The sequence below is a fragment of the Saimiri boliviensis genome, chromosome X (assembly GCF_048565385.1).
Source record: "Saimiri boliviensis isolate mSaiBol1 chromosome X, mSaiBol1.pri, whole genome shotgun sequence".
Classification (NCBI taxonomy): Eukaryota; Metazoa; Chordata; class Mammalia; order Primates; family Cebidae; genus Saimiri; species Saimiri boliviensis.
Window position 1 is genome coordinate 15889614 of NC_133470.1, and position 24920 is coordinate 15914533.

The following is a 24920-nucleotide window of genomic DNA, read 5'->3' on the forward strand; positions in this document are numbered from 1 at the left end:
TTTTGTGGTTACAAGCACAAAATCTAGAAGCTGGCCACTGGGTTCAAAATCCAGCTCTGCCGCTTCTTAAGGGCTAACAGCCTTGGGCAAGTTACTTATCTCTCTGAGCCTCAGCTTCCTGATCTGGAAAATGGGGATACAATTAGCAACTCCCCTTCAGAGAAGGGATTTAGAAGATTAAGGGAGTGGATGTCTCTTAAGCATGTAGGAACCTGGCATGTTATAAGTCTTCAAAATACAGTTAGTCCTTATCATTTCTTTTCTTTTCTTTTTGAGATGGAATCTCACTCTGTGGCTCAGGTTGGAGTGCAATGGCACAATCTCGGCTCACTACAACCTCCGCCTCCCAGGTTCAAGCAATTCCCCTGCCTCAGCCTCCCGAGTAGCTGAGATCACAGGCGCACGCCACTATGCCCAGCTAATTTTTTTTGCATTTTTCGTAGAGACAGGGTTTCACCATATTGGCCAGGCTGGTCTTGTACTCCTGACCGCAGGTGATCCACCCACCTCAGCCTCCCAAAGTGCTGGGATTAGAGGCATGAGCCATCATTTCTTTTCTTAAAGAATGGTGGCTTCTGGACAACATGCCCCAGTACCTACTTGTTAAAGGATCGCCAATTGTGTTTTAGCTTGTTGGGACGTTTTCCATTTAGTCTGTGTATTTGTGTGTGTATTTTATTTGTCCGTATGTTCTGTTGTTTGCTGCCAGTAGATTTTTATCTTATGCAATAAGGATGCCTTGGTCCTGCCACCCACTTCTGAGTAAGAAAGATATTTCTCTGTGTGTCCTTGATATCTTCTTAAGTAACAATCATTTCCTACTCTCTTTCCTAATGAGGATTCTTTTTGTTGTTCCTCTGTTTTTGTTTTTGTTTTTAAGATAGGGTTGCACTCTGCCACCCAGGCTGGACAGCAGTGGTACGATCACTGCTCACTGCAACCTCTGACTCCTGGGCTCAAGTGATCCTCCCACCTCAGCCTCCTGAGTAGCTGAGAATACAGCCAACCAGCACCACGCCTGGCTAATTTTTTATGTCATTTCATTTTTGTAGAGACGGGGTCTCACTATGTCGCTCAGGCTTGTCTTGAATTCTTGGGTTCAAGTAATCCACCCTCCTCAGCCTCCAAAGTGCTGGGATACAGGCATGAACCTCCTAAGAAGGATTCTTTACACTTGCTTTTGGCAGCTGTGCCCACAGAAACTGCAGGTGCCTTTCATCTGCCTTCCTCAGGTACCTTTTTTTCTTGTCCCATGAGCTTCTAAAGATCCCCTTTCTGAAAATACCAGGCTGCTTCATTTGGCTGATTCTCTACTGCCTTTAAATTTCCATATGGTTGCGCCTTCAAGTAGATATATTTAGAAACAAGTGAACACCAGAAATAAACCCTCATCTATATAAATGGTCAAGTTGAGGTTGGAAAATAGGGTCTGGAGGCAGGGAACATAAGGCCATTCACACTTCAGCTATGACAGGAAATATCCTCTCCATAGGGTGTACACCGAGTAAATGACTTTGTAACTTTACTTCATCCTCTTCATGTACATAGGGCATACCCAAGTAACCAATGGAAACCCCCACAAATTCTGTAACAGGGCCTTTGAGCCCCTATGCTCGGGCCTGCTCCCACACTGAGGAGTTTTCAATTCATTTTCAATGAATCTCTTCCTTCCTTGCTTTGTTTGTGTGTTCTGTCCAATTCTTTGTTCAAGATGCCAAGAACCTAGAAACCCTCCACCAGTAACAAAGTGATTTTTGACAAAGGTACCAAGACCATTCAATGGCAACAGGGCAGTCTTTTCAATAAATGCTGCTGTAAAACGATATCCGCATGCATGAGAGTGGAGCTGGACCCTTACCTTACACCATATACAAAAATGAACTCAAAATTGATCAAAGGACCTATACATAAGAGCTAAAACTATAAAATTCTTGGACGAAAATATAAGAGAAAGCCTTCCTGATATTGGATTTGGCAGTGATTTCTTTGATATAACACCAAAACATAGACAACAAAAGTAAAAAGTAAATTAGACTACATTAAAATTAAAAGAATTCAGGCATGAAATGACACTATTAAGAGAGTGGAAAAAACACTCCACAGAATGGGAGAAAATATTTCCAAATTATATATCTGACAACAGATTAATATCCAGTATACACAAAGAACTCCAAAACTCAACCCCAACAAAAACAACCCAATTCAAAACTGAGCAAAGGACTTGAATAGACACTTCTCTAAAGAAGATATACGCGTGGCCAGCAAGTGCATGAAAAGATGCTCAACGTCACTCATCATTAAGGAAATACGCATCAAAACTACAATAAGACACCACCTCACACCCACTGCCCAAACAACAGGAAAATACAAGCATTGTCAAGAATGGGAGGAACTGGAATTCGGGTGTCTTGCTTGTAGGAATGTAAAGTGATACAGCCACTGCGGAAAACAGTTTAGCAGTTTTTCAAGATGTTAAACACAGAGTTACATGATCAAGCAATTCCCTCCAAGGTATATACCCTAAAGAAATGAAAGCAGGGACTCAAACAGTGATTTGTACACCCATGTTCATAGCAGCATTCTTCACAACAGCCGAAGGGGAAATGACACAAATGCCCATCGATGGATTAATGAATAGACCAAATGGGGTCAATGCACACAGTGAAACATTAGCCTTTAAAAATAAATTCTGGCCGGGCGCAGTGGCTCATGCCTGTAATCCCAGCACTTTGGGAGGCCAAGGAGGGTGGATCATGAGGTCAGGAGTTCAAGACCAGCCTGACCAACATGGTAAAACCCTGCCTCTACTAAAAATACAAAAATTAGCCAGATGTGGTGGCATGCATCTGTAATCCCAGCTACTCAGGAGGCTGAGGCAGGATAACTGCTTGAACCCGGGAGGTGGAGGTTGTGGTGAGCCGAGATCACACCACTGCACTCCAGCCTGGGTGACAAAGCGAGATTCTACCTCAAAATAAAAAAGAAGAATGAAATTCTGATACATGCTGCAACTTGAGTGAACCTTGAAAACATCCTAAGTCAAATAAGCTGGGCACAAAAAGACAAATATTATGTGATTCCACTTATCTGAGGCACCTGCAATAGGCAAATACATAGGAAAGGAACAGAGGTCACCAGGAACGGGTACAGGAAGGAAGTGGGGAGTTACTGTTTGATGGATATGGAGTTTCTATTTGGGATGATGAAAGCATTTTGGAAATGAATAGTGGTGACAGTTACACAAAATTGTGAATGTACTTAATGCCAATAAACTGTGCACTTAAAAATGGTTAAAATAATAAATACTGTTATTTTACTAGAGAAAAAAAATCCTAAATAACAAAAAAATACACACATATAAGCAGATAAACAGAAAAAAAAAAAGAGGATAAACAGACATGTTACCTTCTAGGGATGTTACCAGAACGATATGAAGACAAAGGATGACAAGGAATATCTTGAATGTCAGTAAAACTTCTTCAGTTCTGCCAACACGGCCATGCTGCCTGCCAGAGAAAGCCATCCTGGAATAAAGTAAGGAGAAGACAGATCACCACAGCTGCCATAATCACAGCACAGCAATACCTCAAAGGTCAGACAACAAGCCAACCTGTGATACTGTGCAGTTCGCATTACTATGGTTCCAGAGACTCAGAAATGCCGGGTGGGCACTGGTGACAACAAGCAAATCCCATGTTTATTATGGGAGGGTCACCTCCCATACTACTCAGAAGCAAGGCAGTCCATGTGGATTTATGGAAAACATCGACACATGCAAAATAACAAGAAATTAAGAACACAAAATGTTACATCATTATTACCACTACACAGAATCTTTTTTTTTTTTTTTTTTTTTGAGTTGGAGTTTTGCTCTTGTTCCCCAGGCTGGAGCGCAATGGCGTGATCTCGGCTCACCGCAACCTCTGCCTCCTGGGTTCAAGAGATTCTCCTGACTCAGCCTCTCAAGTAGCTGGGATTACAGGCTTGCCTCACCACGCCCAGCTAATTTTGTATTTTCAATAGAGATGGGGTTTCTCCATGTTCGTCACGCTGGTCTTGAGCTCCTGACCTCAGGTGATCTGCCCACCTTGGCCTCCCAAAGTGCTGGGATTACAGGTGTGAGCCACTGCACCCGGCCAATAGAATCTTTTAAATAATCTATCCTTCTTTATGTTATTTTTCCTCAAAATAAAAGTTTTTAAAGAGATGGGGTCTCGCTATGTTGCCCAGGCTGGAGTGCAATGGCTGTTCACAGGTGCAATCATACTGTGCTGTGGCTTTAAGCAATCTTCCTGCCTCAGGCAGCGCCACTTTGCCCAGCTTGTATTTATGTTTTTTGTTTGTTTGTTTGTTTGTTTTTGAGACAGAGTTTCACTCTTGTACGTTTTATACTGTAAAAGGATAAGTGATATGGACAGGAGGCAGGAAAATATTGGGTAGAAGAGGGTGGTCCCCGACAAGGGCCACATCCTCAAGCCTGGACCCGCAGTCCAATGTGAGAACATGCATTCCTTTTTCCCTGCCCAAATGTTGCCTTTTCCAAAACTACCCTGGCCTGCCCTGTGCCCCAATCCTGTACCCATAAAAACCCCAAGCCCCACCAGCAGAGTGGCAGAGAGGGGAGAAGAGAAGCAGCAATAGGCAAATATGTAGGATGTGAATTTTTAGTAGTTTAGTTTGTAGCAGTTTATGTCAGAATTGAATTTAAAAGCCTCATTTACGATTCATTCATTTATTCATTCAACAAATATTTATTGAGGGCCAATATGTATCAGGTGAGATGTGAGGGCTGAATAAGAGTAAACTAGATGAAATGCACATACTAGAGGTGGGGCAGGGGATAGGCGAGAGTTCAGCACACAGAGAGAATCGAAATGCTAAGACTGTCTGATCCTCTCACGTCTGGGAGTTGGCCTACATTACCCCGTGACAGGCAGTCAGCATTAGGAGCGAGGGTTGGTGTGCGGTGCCGAGAAAGGAACCACTCATGGGCACAGGCACCAGCAAGGGCGTGGTGAGAGCCAACTAGGCAGGCTCCCTCTACACAGCCAGAGGGAAGTGGCTGGGACAAACCAGGCTGTGTGTCCTTAGCTAGCAGAGTGCTCGGCCAAGGGCACTCTTGAATCCAGCCACCACTTGCAGCCCCTGCAAGCCCAAGATAGAGTGTGAATTCACAGTGATGAAGACTTAAGAGCATGAGTTCAAAGGTCCCAGCTAGACCACATAATATCTGAGTGACTATGGACAAGTTATTTCCAATGGTCATGTTTCCCCATCTAGCAAATCGAGATAGCAGCACCCACCTCCTAGTGCTGTTGTGGTGAGTAAACAAGAAATCTTTGCAAAGTGGCTGGCACTGTGAATGCACTGGAAATGTTAGCCGTACTCATTCATTCATTCATTTATTCATTCACTCAACAAATATCTATTTTTCACCTAGTTACATGCAGGGTCAGGCAGTGCTGGGATTAAGGGGTAGAGTGCATGGAAAGAAGGGGGATATATAAGCCAGAATTTCTGTCTTAAGGTAAAGCTGGCAATCTTTAAGAATTCTCTAATCGAATACTCATAACCAGCACTAGGAGAGTGTCTTTCCTGGACCTGACATGATGATGTTTTAGACCAGGAGGTGAATATTTCTCCTTCAAAAGAGGGCTTGCATGTCTTTAATCAATAAATTGTATTATGTAGTAATGTTATAATATGTTAATCAATTATAAAAAGCCTCTAATTTGTTCCTCTCCTTTTAACCTCTCTCTGGGCATAATAGCATGTTATTGATTTTCCCAAATGAGTCACTCAAATGGGGATGTTAACACAGTGGCATGAAGATGTATCGATGTCTCTCTGGAGGAAAGATCTGAGTGTCTGCTACAGCTGTATACAACAATCTCAATGCATCTCAGAAATATAGTGTTGGCCAAGGAAACCAGACAGAAAAGAGTACTTATTGTACATAATTCCATTCATGAGAAACCAAAGCAGAAGAAACCAATCGATACGGGGAGAAGTCAGGAGAAGGGTGATCCTTGGAAGGGAGGGAGTTTTAATAATATTGGACGTAGGCACAAGGGAGGCTTCTGAGGTACGGGGAATAGTCTGTCGGTTACATGGATATGTTCAGTTCATGAAATTCACTGAGTTGTACACTTATATGTATGCCATAAGTTCAATAAAATGTTTAGAAATTAAAATATTTTTTAAGTTTTTGAACTCTGTCCCCCCTCCAAAAGCACCGCATTTTGGTTTTTTTTGAGACAGAGTTTTGCTCTTGTTGCCTAGGCTGGAGGCTGGAGTGCAGTGGCACAATCTCGGCTCACCACAAACTCTGCCTCCCAGGTTCAAGCGATTCTCTTGCCTTTGCCTCCCAGGTAGCTAGGATCACAGGCATGCATCACCACGCCCAGCTAATTTTGTATTTTTAGTAGAGACTGAGTTTCTCTAAGTTGGTCAGGCTGGTCTTGAACTCCTGACCTCAGGTGATCTGCCCGCCTCGGCCTTCCAAGGTACTGGGATTACAGGCATGAGCCACCACACCTGGCCAACAAGGGCATTATTGAGTGAACTACAGCACCACAGAAAATGCTCTCCTCTACAAACGCCTTAGGCTTGACTCTACCTGAAACTGGTTGAGTTGACTTAGATTTAATTCACAAGTATTTAATTGTAGCCTGGGGAGAGAGTATCAGAGTGGTTTATTTCTATAAAGGAACTCAGACATCACCTATAATGAACCTTCATTCTACAAATGAAAGAGGCCCATCACTGCAAGCTTGTCCAACCCACGGCCCACGGGTCACATGTGGCCCAAGATGGTTTTGAATGTGGCCCAACAAAAATTCATTTCTTAAAACATTATGAGATTTCTTGGCAATTTTTTTTTTTAGCTCATCAGCAATATTTTTTTTAGCTCATTAGCATTTGTGTATTTTATGTGTGGCCCACAACAATTCTTCCAGTGTGGCCCAGAGAAGCCTAAAGATTGGACACCCCTACAAGTTTAGGGGATGGGTCCAGGTCATTCAGCTACTTGGCAGAACCCTTACTCTTTCTACCAGGACACAATGCCAGCCTCCCTAGACCTTGTCTCATTGTAAGTAAAATGTTTTGAGTCCATCAGGTGAAAGACATCAAATTCAAAATGCTATTACACAATTTTAAAATGTCTACAAACTCATTCTTGAGCTTTGCTAACTCGTAGGGCAGGACCTAAGTGGTGTGCAAGATATCAAAGGTGAATTCGTGTACTCAGTGTACATACAGAGTGAGTGCCTACTATGTGCTGTGTCTAGGACCTTTGATCAAAATCAACCATGCCTTTTCACTAAAGACAGGATCTACCCAACTTCCAAATGAGGGTAGGAAAGGCCAGAATGAAAGATGATTCCAGCAATCATCTTGGAAAAAAATATGGATCAAGAACTTAATGCAGACTGGTACCACTCAAAAGGCTGCTTTTAGTTGCCAGATCTGGAATGCTTCCTCAAGGCTGAACAGAAGGAGAAGCTTTATGGTATTTGAAATCATGTAGCTCCTACTGCCTTCTGCATAAACTGAGAATGTCTTATTAGGTCATAACATCTCTAGGATCACTGATGAAAGAGGGAAATCTGTGAAGTCTGAAACCTTTAGTCATTGTGCAGTAAAGCCATTTTTTCTCTTTTTCAGCTGGAACATTGACGTAGTTTGGATACGTGTCCCCATCCAAATCTCATGTTGAATGTTGAAGGTGTGACCTGGTGGGAAGTGTTTGGATCATAGTGGATCCTTCATGAATGGCTTGGGCCACCATTCCCTTGGTGATCAGTGACCTCCAGAAGCAAATGCCACTATGCTTCTTGCACAGCTCGCAGAACCAGGAGCCAATTAAACCCCTTTTCTTATAAATGACCCAGTCTTAGGGATTTCTTTATAGCAATGCAAGAACAGTCTAACACAAATATCTATTCATCTTCTGGTGCAATCTGAGTAGGCTCAGTGCTATCCAGATCATCATAAAGAGGATTTGAATGGCCACTGGTTCTTAGCAAATGTTTAAGGTACTAAGGATGGCTAGGAAGATAGCAACAATTACAGAGAAAACTATTTGCCAGCATTTCAACAGTGAAATCTGGACCTTGACACTAGATAGCCGCTCATTAAAGATGATCCCCAATTCATCTTTATGTAGGCCCCCTTTCAGGTTGGGAACTCTGACGTAAATGGCAACCTCCCTCTAGAGTTGTACAGTGTGTGAGCTACATGACCATACGCCGTGGTGCTTCCACTCTAAAAACTCATTCTAGAGCTCTTCAATCTCATTCAATAGGTTCAGTATCATATTTTTAAAATGTATATCATCGGTGCAACCTGTAACAGCGATAAATGATGAATCTTTTATCTACATATAGAATAATTAAAGAATAATATTAAAAGGGGAGAAATAGCTTGACACCACCATAGGGTGGGTCTGAGTGAGGGTTATCTCTGTTATCTCTGGTTAACTGGCATACTTTGATTATACCATAGCTACTATATCGGCAACAAGCAGTATTTTTGACCTGAGTTACAAGAGCTAAGATAATTGTTCCTCAAGTCTTCTAGAAACCTCTATGCTTTTGTGACAATTATATGGTGTCATATGTTGGCTTACAAGACCAGCACAAGGGAAATGTACAAAGGCAAGGACTGCAGGGGTGCTCAGTGTGGATAAAGCAAGAACGAAAAGTGAAGAAGCGATTGATTTGGACTGTTCAATTCTCATAGAAGTCAGAAAAATAATCAGGAAACTGGTAAGAAAAGCATAATTAAAGCCGGACGCGGTGGCTCATGCCTGTAATCCCAGCACTTTGGGAGGGCGAGATGGGTGGATCACTTGAGGCCAGGAGTTTGAGGTCAGTCTGGCCAGTGAAGTGGAACCCTGTCTCTACTAAAAATACATAAATTAGCTGGGTGTGTTGGAGCCCACCTATAGTCTCAGCTACTTGGGAGGCTGAGACAGGAGAATCGCTTGAATCTGGAAGGCAGAGATTGCAGTGAGCTGAGATCTGCCACTGCACTCCAGCCTGGGTGACAGAGCAAGATTCCACCTTAAAAAAAAAAAAAAAAAGAAAAAGAAAAAAGGCTATTAAGCAGCCGTTGTTAGACTGAAGCAACAATGGAAGCCGGAACCAGTGGAAGTCTATCTGCAGTGTGCTGGAAAGAAACTGCCAACTTAGAATTCTGCACTCAGGGAAAATATCTGTGAAGAATGGGGGCAAAATGAAGACATTTTCACACAAACAGAAACTGTGATGTTGTTCCCTACCTGCAGATCATTACTGAAGTCAGTCCTAAAACATGCGTTTAGGCAAAAGACGTAAGAGCTGAGATGCAAGGAGGAATGAGGAACAAAGAAAGTGGTGGGTTTGTGGCCAGGCCCACTGCAAACGTTTATAAAATACAGATCAAGAGCTGAAAAGAAGGCTTTGCCTGTATTCTTCCCCTAAGGCTTCATTCTGGGCTGTAAGAGGCTTTGTGCACACGCATGTGATCACCACAGCCTGCACACCCCAAACCCCTTTTTTCAATGCATGTACCCCTTGGTCATCCCTTGGGTCTGGGGCATGTACACCTGTAGTATGGCTTGGCATGATGAGAAAGGGGAGGGCCCAGGTCTTGGAATTTGGTACAGAATGTCTGGGCTGGGAATTCCAGGGTCCTGGATTCCCGCTGTATGATCTAGAAGCAAAGGTGAGGGGAAGAGGGAGGCAGGCCCCGGGTAGGCATGTCTTCTTGGTGCCACAGACTTCTTACCATTTGGAGAGGAGTGGAGCTAGAGAAGGGCCAGAGAGGGGACCTCTAAATCATAAATCACAGGCCAGAGGCCCCAGTTGCCCAGAACTAGGGGTAGTACTCTCTACTGGCAAATCCAAATGAACTTTAACTAGATAAAACAGTGCCAGGAACGGTGGCTCACGCCTGTAATCCCAGCACTTTGGGAGGCTGAGGCGGAAGGATCACTTGAGGTCAGGAGTTGAAGACCGGCCCGGCCAACATGGTGAAACCCCATCTCTTTTAAAAATACAAAAATTAGCCGGGTGTGGTGGCCGGTGCCTATAACACTAGCTTCTTGGGAGGCTGAGGTAGGAGAATCGCTTGAACACAGGAGGCAGAGGTTGCCGTGAGCCAAGACGGTGCCACTGCACTCCAGCCTGGGCGACAGAGGGAGGTTCTGTCTCAAAACAAAACAAAACAAAACTACTATATAAAACAATAACATCTTGTAGGGATTAGTGAAACATCATAGAATAAAAACACATGGCAACTAACTCATATATATAAACACAGGAGATAATATATATACAATATGTAATATAAGTAAGGAGATGACAAAATGAAATTCAGAAATTCAAGTCTCCCAAGGTCCTTGAATTATCCTAGAGGAAGCTAAAGGTATTGCTTATCTTTACACATTGAAAAGTTGAGTAGACATGTAATTTCTACAGGTTGTAATCTCTTTAGTAACTAAAGAACAGAAATGGTACATATAACTTCCTAACTAGCGGAGGAGAAAAACAATTTTTAACATATTCAGTCTGTCTGAAAAAAGGCAAGAAAGAGGAGAAACAACAACAAAGAATGGTTAGGAAAAAGAGAAAGTCATACATTTAAAACCAAATGCAGACCAGTGCCGTGGCCCATGCTTGTAATCAATCCCAGCGCTTTGGGAGGCTGAGGAGGGTAGATCACCTGAGGTCAGGAGTTCGAGACCAGTCTGGGTAACATGATGAAACCCCATTTCTACCAAAAAAACAATACAAAACATTAGCCAGGAGTGGTGTCAGGCGCCTGTGATCCCAGCTACTCAGGAGGCTAAGGCAGGAGAATCACTTGAACCGAGGAGGTAGAGGTTGCAGTGAGCCAAGATCGTGCCACCATACTCCAGCCTGGTGACAAGAGTGAAACTCCATCTCAAAAGGGAGATTGGGGAGGGATAATATTGGGAGAAATACCTGATGTAGGGGATTGGGGGATGGAGGCAGCAAACCACCATGGCAAGTGTATACCTACATAACAATCCTGCAAGATCTGCGCAGGTACCCTGGAAATCATCAAGTATAATAAAAAATGTATTAAAAATGCAGATCAAGGATTCATGAAATATAAATGGACTCAATGATTCCATTACAAGGCAAAGATTATCAGACTGGAAAAAAATACAAACTCCAATTATATGCCGTTTACAATGACACAAATAGAACCCAATGATTCAGAAAGTTTGAAAGAGATGGAAAAGATATGCTATGCTCACACTACTCAAAAGAAAATGAATGTGTTTATACTAATATCAAATTATATTTTAAAGCAAAATACTTTACCTAGAAATAAAACTGTTCATTCATAAAAGATTCAATTCTGAATTGAAGATTGAAGAAATTCACAAGTGAATGCAACTACTAGAGCCTCAAAATACACCCAACGGCATTGACAGAATATAAGGAAAAATAGAACAAATTCAGGATCATAAGGAGAGATCTCTATCAGCAACTGGTAAAAATTAAGAAAGTCATTAAGGATATGGAATATTTGAAGGACACATTTAACCAACAACATGAAGACCACATCTAGAAGCCCCAATTCAACAACTGCGGCATACACAATCTTACAAGTGCACATGGAATGTCTGTGAAAACCATCCAGACCATTGAAAAAGTTTCTAAAGCTTTTTAAAGAAAACAGGGAGAGAGATCCAAGATGGCTGATCACTAGCAGCTCGGGATTGTAGCTCCCAGTGAAAGCACAAAGAATGAGAGGATGCCATACCTTCACATGAATTCTTGTTGCTCACGCACCAGGAGATTCCCAGCGGAGGAGCCCCACGGGTCGCCAGCGCGACTCTTGTGACCGGCGAGGCGGTTTTGCCGGCGCCTCGGAGCGTCGGTTCTTGGTGCAGAGTCAGAAAAGCACCATCAATCTTAACGCCGCTGATTTAGTCGGCACAGTGGGTTGCTCAGATTTCGGCGCTGAGAATCAGTAAGTTGGACGTCCACTTGGAAGCCCAATTACAAAGACAGTAATTATAAAGACCACAGATGGATAAATCTACAACGAAGGGAAGAAAACAGCCAAAAAAGGCTGAGGATACCCAAGATCAGAACGCCTCTCCCTCAGCGGGGGATCACAGTTCCTCATCAGCAATGAAACAAGCTTAATGGAGAACGAGTGTGTTCCAATTACAGAAACAGGCTTCAAAATGTGGATAATAAGAAACTTCTGTGAATTAAAAGAACTTGTTCAAACCCAATCCAAAGAAACTAAGCACTTTGAAAAAAGGTTTGACGAAATGTTAACAAGAATACACAATTTAGAGAGGAATATAAGTGAATTGATGGAGCTGAAAAACACAATACGAGAACTACGTGAAGTATGCACAAGTTTTAACAGCCGAATTGATCAAGCAGAAGAAAGGATATCAGAGGTCGAAGACCAACTCAATGAAATAAAACAAGAAGACAAGATTAGAGAAAAAAGGATAAAAAGGAACGAGCAAAGTCTCCAAGAAATACGGGACTATGTGAAAAGACCTAATCTACGCTTGATAGGTGTACCTGAATGTGATGAAGAGAATGAATCCAAGCTGGAAAACATGCTTCAGGATATTATTCAGGAAAATTTTCCCAACCTAGTAAGGCAGGATAATATTCAGCTCCAGGTAATACGGAGAACACCACAAAGATATTCCTCAAGAAGAGCAACTCCAAGGCACATAATCGTCAGATTCACCAGGGTTGAACTGAAGGAGAAAATACTAAGGGCAGCCAGAGAGAAAGGTCAGGTTACCCACAAAGGGAAGCCTCTTAGACTTACAGCAGATCTCTCAGCAGAAACCCTACAGGCCAGAAGAGAGTGGGGACCAATATTCAACATCCTTAAAGAAAAGAACTTTCAACCAAGAATTTCACATCCAGCCAAACTGAGCTTCATAAGTGAAGGAAAAATAAGGTTTTTTGTGAACAAGCAAGCACTCAGAGATTTCATCACCACCAGGCCGGCTTTACAAGAGCTTCTGAAAGAACCACTACACATAGAAAGGAACAAACAGTATCAGCCTTTCTAAAAAATACCAAAAAGAGCATCAATATAATGAAGAATTTACATCAACTAATGGGCAAAATAGCCAGCTAATATTAAATGGCAGTATTAAACTCACATATATCATTATTAATTCTAAATTTAAATTGACTAAATCCCCCAATCCAAAGACAGGCAATTTGAGTAAAAAACTAAAACCCATCAGTATGCTGCATCCAGACCCATCTCATATTCAAGGATACACAAAGACTCAAAACAAGGGATGGAGAAAGATTTACCAACCAGAGAGCTAAAATATATAAAAGCAGAAGTTACAATTTTTGCCTCTGATAAAATAGTCGTTAAAGCAACAAAGATCAAAAGAAGCAAAGAAGGACATTATATAATGATAAAAGGATCAATGCAACAACAAGAAGAGCTAAAGATCCTAAATATATATGCACCCAATACAGGAATGCCCAGACATACAAGACTAATAAAGAGACTTAGACTCCCACACAGTAATAGTGGGAGACTTCAACATTAATATTAGACAGATCAATGAGACAGAAAATTAACAACGATATCCAGGACTTGAACTCAGATCTGGAACAAGTAAACGTAATTAACATTTATAGAACTCTCCACTTTAAATACACAAAATATACACTCTTATCAGTACCACATCATATCAACTTAGAAGTTTAAACGAAATGTTGGTTGGCTCCTTGTTTGTTATTCTCTTCCCTCATTTTCTTTTATGTCTCCATTATTAAGGACAATTATAGGCATACCCATATTTAGACTGCATTCTAGCCCGGGCAATAAAGCAATACCCCCATCCTCTCTCCCTCTTCCTCTTTCTCTTTCTTCCTCTTCTTTATTCTTTTTCTTATTAAAAAAACAAACAAACAAACAAACAAAAAAAACAAAAAAACCCTTCTGTAAAAATCATTAATCACGTTAAAAAAAAAAAAAAAAGAAAAAAAAGTAAAGAAAAGAGGAAAGCAGCCTGTTCTGTGACCACAAGTTGTAATAACAAAAAGTTAGATTTGGCCAGGCATGGTGGCTCACTCCCGTAATCTAAGCACTTTGGGAGGACAAGGCGGGTGGATCACAAGGTCAGGAGTTCGAGACCAGTCTGGCTAATGTGGTAAAACCCCATCTCTACTAAAAATACAAAAATTAGCTGGGTGTGGTGGTGTGTGCCTGTAGTCCCAGCTGCTTGGGAGGCTGAGGCATGAGAAATGATTGAACCTGGGAGGCTGAGGTTGCTGTGAGCCAAGATTGCGCCACTGCACTCCAGACTGGGGGACAGAGCAAGACTTCATCACACACACACACACACACACACACACACACGTTAGGTCTGTTATTTAACAAATAACCTATGGGTCAAAGAAGAAGTCATGATGTTTATTAGAAAATATCTGCCAGGTGTGGTGGCTCACACCTGTAATCCCAGCACTTTGGGAGGCCAAGGCAGGAGGCTCACTTGAGCCCAGGAGTTCAATCCCAGCCTGGGCAACAAAGTGGGACCACATCTCTACAGAAAAGTAAAAAAATTAGCCGGGCACGATGGTATGTGCCTATGGTCCCAGCTGCATGGGAGGCTGAGGCAAGAGGATTGCTTGAGACAAGGAGGTAGAGGCTGTAGTGAAACATGATCACACCAATGCACTGCAGCCTGGGCAACAGGGCAAGACCTTGTCTCAAAAAAAGACAGAAGAAAATATTTGACCTGCTCAGTAATAAAAACACTCTATAGCAAAACACATAGGATACAGCTCAAGATGGAGTTAAAATTCTATTTTAAACATACATATTAGAAAAAGAGAAAGGCTTAAAATTAAGGCATTAAGGTTCTTAAGAAGTGTGGACAAGTACAGCAAAATAAACCCAAAGAAGGAGAAGAAAGGTGATGAAAAAAATGAAGGCACAAAATAAAGATAGAAAAAAAGACATAAAAATTAACAAAGCCAAGGTTGCTCTTTGAAAAGACAATTATGGCAAAATTAAGAGACTGAGGGAGGGGAGGGAGATGAGAGGAAAAGAGAGAGGCAGGGAGTGAATAAGGAGCCATAGGAGGGGTGGAAAGAGCAATACACCTGCCAATGTTATAAACGTGATGAAGGATCTTAGGGACAACTTTCTTCAATAATTTGGAAATCTAGATAGAAAGGGACAAATTTCTAGAAAAAAGTACCAATTATCAAGAAGGAATCAGTAGAAACAGTAAACATCAATAGTAGGTATATCTGTTAAAAGTCTCAAAACTTGTCCCACAAAGAAAACTCCAGGCCCAGATGGTCTCACTGATGATTCTATCAAATATTTAAGGAATAAGAGTTCCAATCGCACAGAAACTCCAGCAAAAGAGCACATCTGAGCTCACTTTTACTAGGCTACCATAATCCTGATGCCAAAACCAGGCAAGGAAAGAAAATCCCGAGATTTTTACCTATGATATAAATCAAATGAGACTGTTTTCAGATTTCTCCAAAATGCTCACAGAAATGTCTAGCAGCAATTTCAAATCTTGGAAATTGAGGGAGTTTGAATAAATATTGGACAAAAGGAACTATTCTGAATTTCAGCAACAACATTTTATGACGATAAGATCACCAAGAACCAAAGCCAGTAGTACTGCAGTAAGAGAAACAACATGGTAAGTGCTGAGTGGGAACTCTAAAATGGCAGCCGTGGGTGGCATTTGTCACAGCACAAAGTAAGTCAACGCTGAGCCACATGGCATCATGGCAGTGTGAAACTCACGTCTCTAGAATCGAATGGAAGGAAATGATTTATTTGGTCTTTACAATGCAAAATCATTTTCTTAATAAGCGTTAAGTGCTTTCTGATGCAGAAAAAGGAAGCTTTATTCAATAAAACAAGTGAATCACTATCAGACGTGCAAGATTAGAACTGAATTGTGTGCCTAATGCAAACATGTACTCACCAAACCTGCTGAGGGGTGCTCTGTGTTTTGGCTCCCTTGCCCATCTCCAAATTTCTCCACTCTCCTACATCTGCAATCTACCATACTATTGATTCACTATGGTGAATTATCCAAGGCAAGGCGAAAGTGTTAGCTATGATTACAAGCATAATTAGAAGACAAGTTTTTGCTTTTTTGTTGTTTTTTGGCTGTTGCTGTTTGCTTCTTTTTTTTTTTTTTTTTTTTTTTGAGACAGGGTCTCGCTCTGTCACCCAGGCTGGAGTGCACTGGTGCAATCTCGGCTCACTGCAACCTCTACCTCCCTGGCTCAAGAGATCCTCCTGTCTCAGGCTCCCAAGTAGCTGGGACTACAGGCATGTGCCACCACACCCAGTTGAAGAAGATAAGTTTAGAATACACTCCAGTCCTAAATGTAAACAGATTTTGGAATTATGTCCAAAATAATTGACATTCATTCATCTAGTTGATGCATTATTTATTGACGTTCTATTACAAACAAGATCCTATGCCAGGGACTCGAGATACTCCAATAAACAAGGCAGATATCTTTCCTGCCCTCGAGAGCTTAATAGTCACTACTCAGAATCGTTGTTGATTGGCATGGCCAAATAAATAGTGATTTTTAAAAACAACAAACAAAAGATACTTTCTCTTCATGGTCCATCAGACTTGACTTGGCCTAAAAACAATAATAAGGAACCAGAACACAATAGCCTCTCCCACAGAGGCTTGATCTACACCTCACCCCCACACCCACAGCAGGTACTAGGCAAGGATGTTTTCATTGATTTGGTCCAGAATCTACTGCTGCAAAATAATTCTATCAATATGGAGGGGAGGAAAATAAGAGACTCTTCTTCAAAGCCTCCTGGGACACGGATCTACCCTGCAGGTCTGGTTTCCAGGAAACCATGCTGCAGAGGAAGCGAGGAACTCGGGAAATGAACCCGCCGAGCCCACCACAGCCCCCGCTGCCAGGATCCCATGCCCGTCCTTGGTTTTCTCATAACACCATACCACTTCCTGCTTTAGGTGCCAGCCGGGCCATTTACTGGCTGTGTGATCCCGCTCAGGTATTGTAACCTTATTTACAGCAATAACTTACTAGTATCTATTGTAATAATGATGTTATTTATCATGTTATAATAAGATCATTCTAATTTGTATTCATTATGATAGATACTTACATTGTTTACAAAACTTTGATAATTTATGTCTGTGAATTCCCAGAAATAACCACTATCTATGAGTCTGAAAAGAAATAGGCTGGGTGCAGTGGCTCAGGCCTGTAATTCCAGCACTTTGGGAGGCTGAGGCGGGAGGATCAATTGAGGCCAGGAGTTTGAGACCAGTCTGGGCAGCATAGGGAGATCCCATCTCTACAAAAACTAAAAAAGTAGCCATGCGTGGTGGCACGCACCTGTGGTCTCAGCTACTCAGGAGGCTGAGGTGGGAGGATCACTTGAGCTTGGGGGTCAAGACTGCAGTTAGCTGTGATCGTGCCATTGCACTCCAACCTGGGTGACAAAGGGAGACGCTGTCTCAAAAAAGAGGAACGAGAAAGGGAAAGGGAAAGGAAGGAGGGAGGGAAAGAGTGAAAGCAGCAGCTTGAGGACTTCTAACCAGAGGAGGGCCATCAGCAGAAATCTGGTTGGAAGGATCCTTTGACAACTGCATTTGCACAGCACTTAGGTCAGAGAGAAAACAAACACTTCCTTGATCCATTTCAAAACATGACAAAAACTGTTAGAACCAGGGACACAAGTCCAGGGAGCAGGAACGGGGAAAACAGTGAAACAGAGTCCCAAATAATTCCACACAAATGATCATTCTCCTTCCCCAGCTTTCACTGCACCATGTAACTTCAAAATCGGTACCTGTTTCTAAATGTCCATTCGAAAGCAATTGGGTTACCAAGAAGAAACTGGTCAACAATAGAATCCCCAAGGAAAAGAGAGTGTCTGAAGAAAACATCACTCCAAGTGGAGTGAGGAGTTAAAACAAAACCAACCAAACAAAAAAGAATAAAGTTGGTAGGGCGATGGGAACTTGTAATGAAGGAGGGAAAATAGGAAAGAAAAAAAAAAAAACCCAAGCCAACATGTTCCTCATTTCTACAACATGATCTCATAGAAACAGCCTCACTCACCTGACAGTGAGTTCAGAGAAAAATGTGGAGAACCTCTGTGCACATCTGAAAATGAAAAGAAAAAAGCAAAGAAAATTAGACCAATGGAAAGTGGATTTTCTTGCTAGCATAATACTTCAATGCTGCAGTGAGCTCATCAGCCAAGGCCCCCTGGGTTCCCTGCTGCACATCACAGCTTGAACTTAGCAGTGGAGTTACAGAAAAAAACAGATGTAAACCCTGCTCTTGAGGAACTTATATATAAAGTGGAAGCATAACCCTAAAGCCACTTTGGGGACTGATCTTATTAATGTTTTTTTTTTTTTTTTGGTTTGGTTTAGTTTCAAGACGAGGTCTCGCTCTGTCACCTAGGCTGGAGTGCAGTGGCATGATCTCGGCTCACTGCAGGCTCCACCTCCCGGGTTCAAGTGATTCTCCTGCCTCGGCCTCTTGAGTAGCTGGTATTACAGGCACACGCTACCACGCCTGGCTAATTTTTTTTTCCTTTTTTTAGTAGACACAGGGTTTCACCATGTTGGCCAGGCTGGTCTCGAACTCCTGACCTCAGGTGATCCACCCATCTCAGCTTCCCAAATTGCTGGGATTACAGGCGTGAGCCACCATGCCCATCCTTGTTAATATTTTTGTGGCATGAATTACTGCTCAGTCAAAGGTTTCATTAACAGCATCACAGGGTACTGGACAATGAAGCGATTGGACCAGACCTGGGCTGGGGTGGTCCCTTCTAGAGGCCCTGCTTGGTTAGATACTTCTTCATGTGTTTGTGACTTCACTTCCTTAGAAACTAAACTCCTTGATACCAAGGACTGGGACATTTAGGTCTCTTGTGCCAGGGGCAGAATTCTTTCTCCACTAAAGGGCTGACTCTCAGTTAATTACCGAGAGTTTGGCTCAGAGTTGAAAGGAACATGGGAGTATTGGCAATGACAGAAATGAGGGAAAACTCAGATGCGTGCTGGGGAAAGGAAATAGGGTATCTACCCAAGGCAGAGAGCACTGCTGACAACCTGACTTGTATCTTTTAGAATATTCCAACATGCCTTACTTCTGAACCAAAACATTGGTACAGCTATTAGCTTGAAGATGACAGTCGCTTCACATAATGGTGTCTTCTCATGTGAATAGGACATAATGACTTTCAAATGAAGATCTGTGAGAAGAAACCATCTCTAAGGCCATGGTGGAACCAGCTGACCTACTACTGGCCTCTGTCAACAGACTGTCATAACAGCAGTTCAGTGCCCAGCAATCCCATTACTGGGTATATACCCAAAGGAATAGAAATCATTCTATTATAAAAATACATGTGCACATATATTCACTGCAGCACAATTCACAATAGCAAAGACATGGAATCAACCTAAATGCCCATCAATGATAGACCGGATAAAGAAAATACGGTACATATACACCATGGAATACTATGCAGCCATAAAAAGGAATGAGATAATGTCCTTTGCAGGGACATGGATGGAGCTGGAAGCCATTATCCTCAGCAAACTAACGCAGAAACAGAAAAGCAAACAGCACATGTTCCCATTCATAAGTGGGAGCTGAACAATGTGAACACACAGACACATGGAGGGGAACAACACACACTGGGTTTGTTGGGGAGGGTAGCGGGGTAGAGCATCAGGAAGAATAGCTAATGCATGCTGGGCTTAATACCTAGGTGACAGGTTGACAGGAACAAATCACCATGGCACACGTTTACCTATGTAACAAGCATGCACACCCTGCACATGTACCCCAGAACGTAAAAACAAAAATAAAGGCCAACCACATTCTCCCGTCCTACAATGAACAACTGCAAACTCACGTCCCAGTGCTGAATGTGGAATAAACGTATGGTTAACAACAGGAAGACATTTAAATAATCAAAGCAAGGAAGAAGTCGATTATGACTTGAGTATCGAAAGCAGTTAATTTAACATTTGTGAAAATGAGGATTTTCTACATAGGGATTTCTGATACTATTTTGATGAAATTTCCCAACCCAAGCACACTACCTCTTCCAAAACCTACTGATGACCACAATAAAGCACACTTAATGGTTCCTGGGAATCCAGTTCATGGATGAACAGCAGGGGGCTCTGTTTGCTCCCTTTGAATACTTACAGGCAGAAAAGTAGGGCAAGCAACATGACATTTGTTTTTCCCAGTGGATGAAAAAATTGAAAAGCCTAATAATATCCAAAGCCGGAGAGCATGTGGGGAAGTAAACACTTGCTTACACCATTGGTGGAAACATAAACTTTGAGTAATTTAGCTATGTTTTACAATTTTAAATGGGCATGCTTATTGATAGAGAAATTCTAATTCTAGGTTGGGCACCGTGGCTCACACCTGTAATTCCAGCACTTTTGGAGGCCAAAATGGGCGGATCACAAGGTCAAGAGGTCGAGACCATCCTGGCCAACATGGTGAAACCCCGTCTCTACTAAAAAAATACAAAAATTAGTTGGGCATGGTTGTGCACACCTGTAGTCCCAGCTACTCGGGAGGCTGAGGCAGGAGAATCGCTTGAACCAGGGAGGCAGAGGTTGCAGTGAGCTGAGAAAGCACCACTGCACTCCAGCCTGGCGACAGAATGAGCCTCTATCTCAAAAAAAAAAAAAAAAAAAAAAAAAAGAAATTCTAATTCCAGAGATTGTCCCCACAGAAATACTGACACATATATACAAAAATACGCTTGCAAACACTGTCATTGCAGCTGTGTGTGTGGTGGGGGAAGGCTAAATTTCCATTAGCAGATGAAGAGCTAAGCGATGGCACATCTGTGTTATGGAATATTATGCAAGACTTAAAAGTGAAGTTGATTTAGATGTATTGACATATAGGGACTGTAGGCAAGTGAAAAAACCAAGTTTCTGAATAATATATATATACTTAGGACATGTTAAGAAACAATCAAAGTTATATATGTATGCTTATTTATTTATTTATTTATTTATGATTAGAAATGGGGTCTTGCTCTGTCACCCAGGCTGAAGTGCAGTGGCTGAATCATAGCTCACTGCAGCCTCCCACTCCTGGGTTCAAGTGGTCCTCCCATCTGAGTCTCCCAGGTAGGTAAGACTATAGTCACGTGCAACCATGCTTGGCTAATTTGTTAGTTATTTTGTAGAGATGAGGTCTCTCCATGCTTCCCAGGCTGGTCTCAAATTCCTGGGCTCAAGCAGTCCTCCCACCGTAACCTCCCAGAGTACTGAGATTACAGGGGTGAGCCACCACACCTGGCCTATCCTTATTAATACAGTGACGTGGGTGGATACATACAAAATAGCCTGGAAGGAAACCCACCAACAACCCAGGAGTGTGATGAGGGAAAGGATGAAGCCAAATTGCTACTCCATAGGATACAGACATGCCTTCACATAGTACTTACACAATTAGGTAGATTTCGTCTAATGAAGAAAAGCAGAACAGAAAGAGGGCCGAACAGAGCTCCTCCATTAAGCTCAGGGGCAGGGAATGGGAGGGAAAGCCATCACTTGCTCAGCTCAATGTCATCTCCCCTCCGCTCTACCCCAGTTAGAAAGGCCCAACTGGGAGCACAAAGACTTCTGGTTTCAGGGCCAAGAAACCAGCTTCCCAGCCATGGAGCAGGAGCTCACTTCAGCAAGTTGCGGCAAAATCAATGATGCTAAAATGCCTGACAGATATTGAGGCCTCAGCTTCAGAGAAGAAGAGCCCATCCTTCAGCCCCCAGATCCCTCCTTGCCCCTGTGGCCACCACACACCCACCAGCCTTTATCTCCTATAGAAGCAGAACAGGAATGAGGGTCTGATGAGCACCAGCAATCTAGTGACAAAACACAGCGACTGCCAGTGTTTGGGGTTGTTACATCACTGAAGGGAAGGGGCAAGTCACAAAAGGAACCACATCAACTTATGTAAGACATGGCATGGAACAGACAAATTTTGCAGGGAAGAACAGCAAACTCACCACTTGCAAGGATTCATGGAAACCTCCCACAGTTGCAGATTGCCCCAAAGCATGACATCAGGGAGGCTGGGAAGGCGTCCAACTTCCTCTATTTATCAAGCTGGCTAAAACCCAGGGTAATACCAGCGTGACCCAAAAAATAAATTTTAAAAAAGGCAGGCAGACTTTACATGTGGTTTTGGTGGGAAGGAAACGATCTCTGGGTGAACTTAAGAGCCCTGCTCCAGTTCAGGGCCACTTTCAGGGAGGCTGCGTCCAAGAGTCAGAACTCCCATCCTGGGCACCTGGCCATGGCACCCACACATCCTGGGGATAATCTGCAACCCACTGGGGAAAGAGCACAGGTAACAGCAGCCCCAGGCAGTTGTCCCACTGCCCTCCAAGGAAGGACCAACCAAAAAACCAAAACCAACCAAAACCGAACCACGACATACAGCATCGTGGAGGGCTCGGCACTTCGTTAGGAACCTAATGATTCATTAGTGACGCAGACCGACAGGCACAGACTGGCTCAAAGTTCCTGGCGATGACACCAACACCATGGAAGAAATGACCAGAGGACAAAGAGGCCTTGATACATTGGGAATGGGGCCAGAAAGAAGGAAAGAGGAGTTTCTTCACACTAGTAGGAAAAACAAATTGCACAAATGGAGATGATGGGGAAGGCGAAGTTATATACAGGAGAAGGCTGGGGATATGCATTCTTGGTTTTAGAGTGGTAGGTACTGCCATCGAGGAACAAACAGGAGTGGTTCTAGTACCTTGTGGTGGACCCATTACTGATCGGACCCTGCTTAATAGGACTCTGACTTATACAGACTGGTTTGTTCAGTTCTGGCTGCTACCACTCAAGAGGAGTTAAATAGTGCAATGGCTCTGGAAAACTAAAGAAAATTCATTCAACAAACATTTAACTGGATGCCCACTATGTGCCAAAAAACAAGGCCACTCTGTACGGTTGTACAGGTTGTGCCCTGCACAAAGGCTCATGGCCAAAGGGACCGGCAAACCTGAATCCAGAATGCCAGGCTTTGGCATCAGCTGCAGGCAGTAATGGGAGCACTGAGGAAGGGCACCTAACCCAATGTGGGGAAACGGATCCAGGAGAGTCTCATCGAGGATGTCATCATCAGGCTGAAGCCTAAAGGGTGCAACTCCTTTTACATGAAGGCGAGAGCATTCCAAAGAGAGGAAATGGCTGAAACCAAGGCACAGACAAAGAGCTTAAAGTGGAAGGACAGTGTCCTGGCGTCCATCCTTGTTAAATGGTAGAAGTGACTAAGAGAGCTTTCGGAATTGCTTCGTGAAACATCTCCAAAGATGACCTCTGGTCATCAGTCTGGCGGGACTGCATGCTGAGGTGGAAAGCAGCAGCCAGGAGAAGTCAGTGGGCCTCTTCCCCTGTTGCTACCACGCTATTTTCCAGCAGCACGAGACCCTTTCTTTTCTCTCTTCCCCTCCCTCCAGTCTTCTCTCCCTCTTGTCCCCTTTTCTCTTCTACTCTCCTTCACCTTCACAGTGTCCCCCTTTTCATTCCCTCCCCTTACCTAGCTTGAGGCTTGCCATGTGTATTCCGGGGGCTAGAATGCTGCTGGTCACCTCTGCCCAGAGTGGAGAAGAGAGTATCAAAGACCACACGGTGAGAGCCGTACCTTCAAATGACTCCCAGACCTCCAGTCCCAATGGTCTGGGTGAGGCAACGACCAACTCTCTACCCAAGATGGCAGAACTAAGGCATTCCAAAATGGCACATGACTTTCCTTAGGGTATAAACACTTGTCACTTCCATAAATGCATAGGCAAGAATGTACCAATTCTTTTACAAAAACATTAATTATTTCACAAAAATAACACTTATATACTTCATTTTTTAAATGCAAGTCTGACATTAAGCTGTATTCATACGAAGTTCACCAGCGTGAACTTTCTTCCATTAATATGAAAACATTTCACAGGAAAACTGAATTTACATCACCACAGCCTAAATCAATCCCAGTGAGATGACCGACATTTCCTAAATAACTCTGAACTTCTCTTTCCACTGAGTAGCAACAAACACTGGCCATTTCCCTCTATTTAAACTATGTTTTGATATTTTCTTTTCTCTTTTTTGAGACAGGGTCTCTGTTGCTCAGGCTGAAGTGCTGTGGGGCAATCACAGCTTAACGCAGCCTCAATATCCCAGGGTCAAGTGATGCTGCCACCTCAGCCTCCTGAGTAGCTGGGACTACAGACACATGCCACCATGCCCAGCTTCTTGAGGGGGTTTTACTATGCTGCCCAGGCTGGTGTCCACTTCCTGGGCTCAAGCAATCCTTCTCCCTCTGCCTCCCAAAGTGCTGGGATTACAGGTGTGAGCCACTGAACCCGGCCTGCTATTGTATTTTCAATGACGAGAGAAAATATGACCAAAAGCTACACAGATGTGGAGAGAACAATTGTTCATATAGCCTGGGTCTCACTGAGTAGTAACTAAGAAAATCACACACAGAAACGTTTCCTTTGTTTAGTAAGCCTTTGTTGTATATTGGACACTTGGGCTAGAAAATAAGGCTGGTGCATTAAAATTTTTCTGTTTCCATATATATCTGCCACTTGAGATGTAATAAACCTTAACTCCAGGAAATAAAAGACTTGGAAACCCTTGCCTATAAAGCTGTTACTATTCTTACTGGAAATGATTAAGAAGTTACATTATTATCTAGCCCGATTTGACAGAAAAACTGTGGAAAATAGGAATCTAGTGATTAACAACATTTTAAAAATTCAATATGAGGGCCTCAAACTCCACCTCAAAACTGCTGTGTCTCTTCCAACTTTGCCAGCAAGAG

The 24920-nt window shown here is 42.8% G+C and overlaps 1 protein-coding gene across 4 annotated transcripts in view; it reads right to left on the reverse strand.

Annotated features, from left to right (window-relative positions):
* ADGRG2 (adhesion G protein-coupled receptor G2) overlaps positions 1 to 24920 on the reverse strand; it is a 129551-nt gene that overhangs the window by 77190 nt on the left and 27441 nt on the right. For 3 of the 4 annotated variants that reach the window (XM_039475639.2, XM_074391524.1, XM_074391522.1), the window contains exons 2-3: positions 18141 to 18185; positions 3406 to 3524 (exon numbers count right to left, since the gene is read on the reverse strand). In XM_039475639.2, coding sequence (XP_039331573.2) covers positions 3406 to 3523 — 118 coding nt within the window. In that variant the 5' untranslated portion in view covers position 3524; positions 18141 to 18185. The remainder of the gene's footprint in view (positions 1 to 3405; positions 3525 to 18140; positions 18186 to 24920) is intronic. The other variant, XM_074391523.1, reaches the window with a different exon arrangement.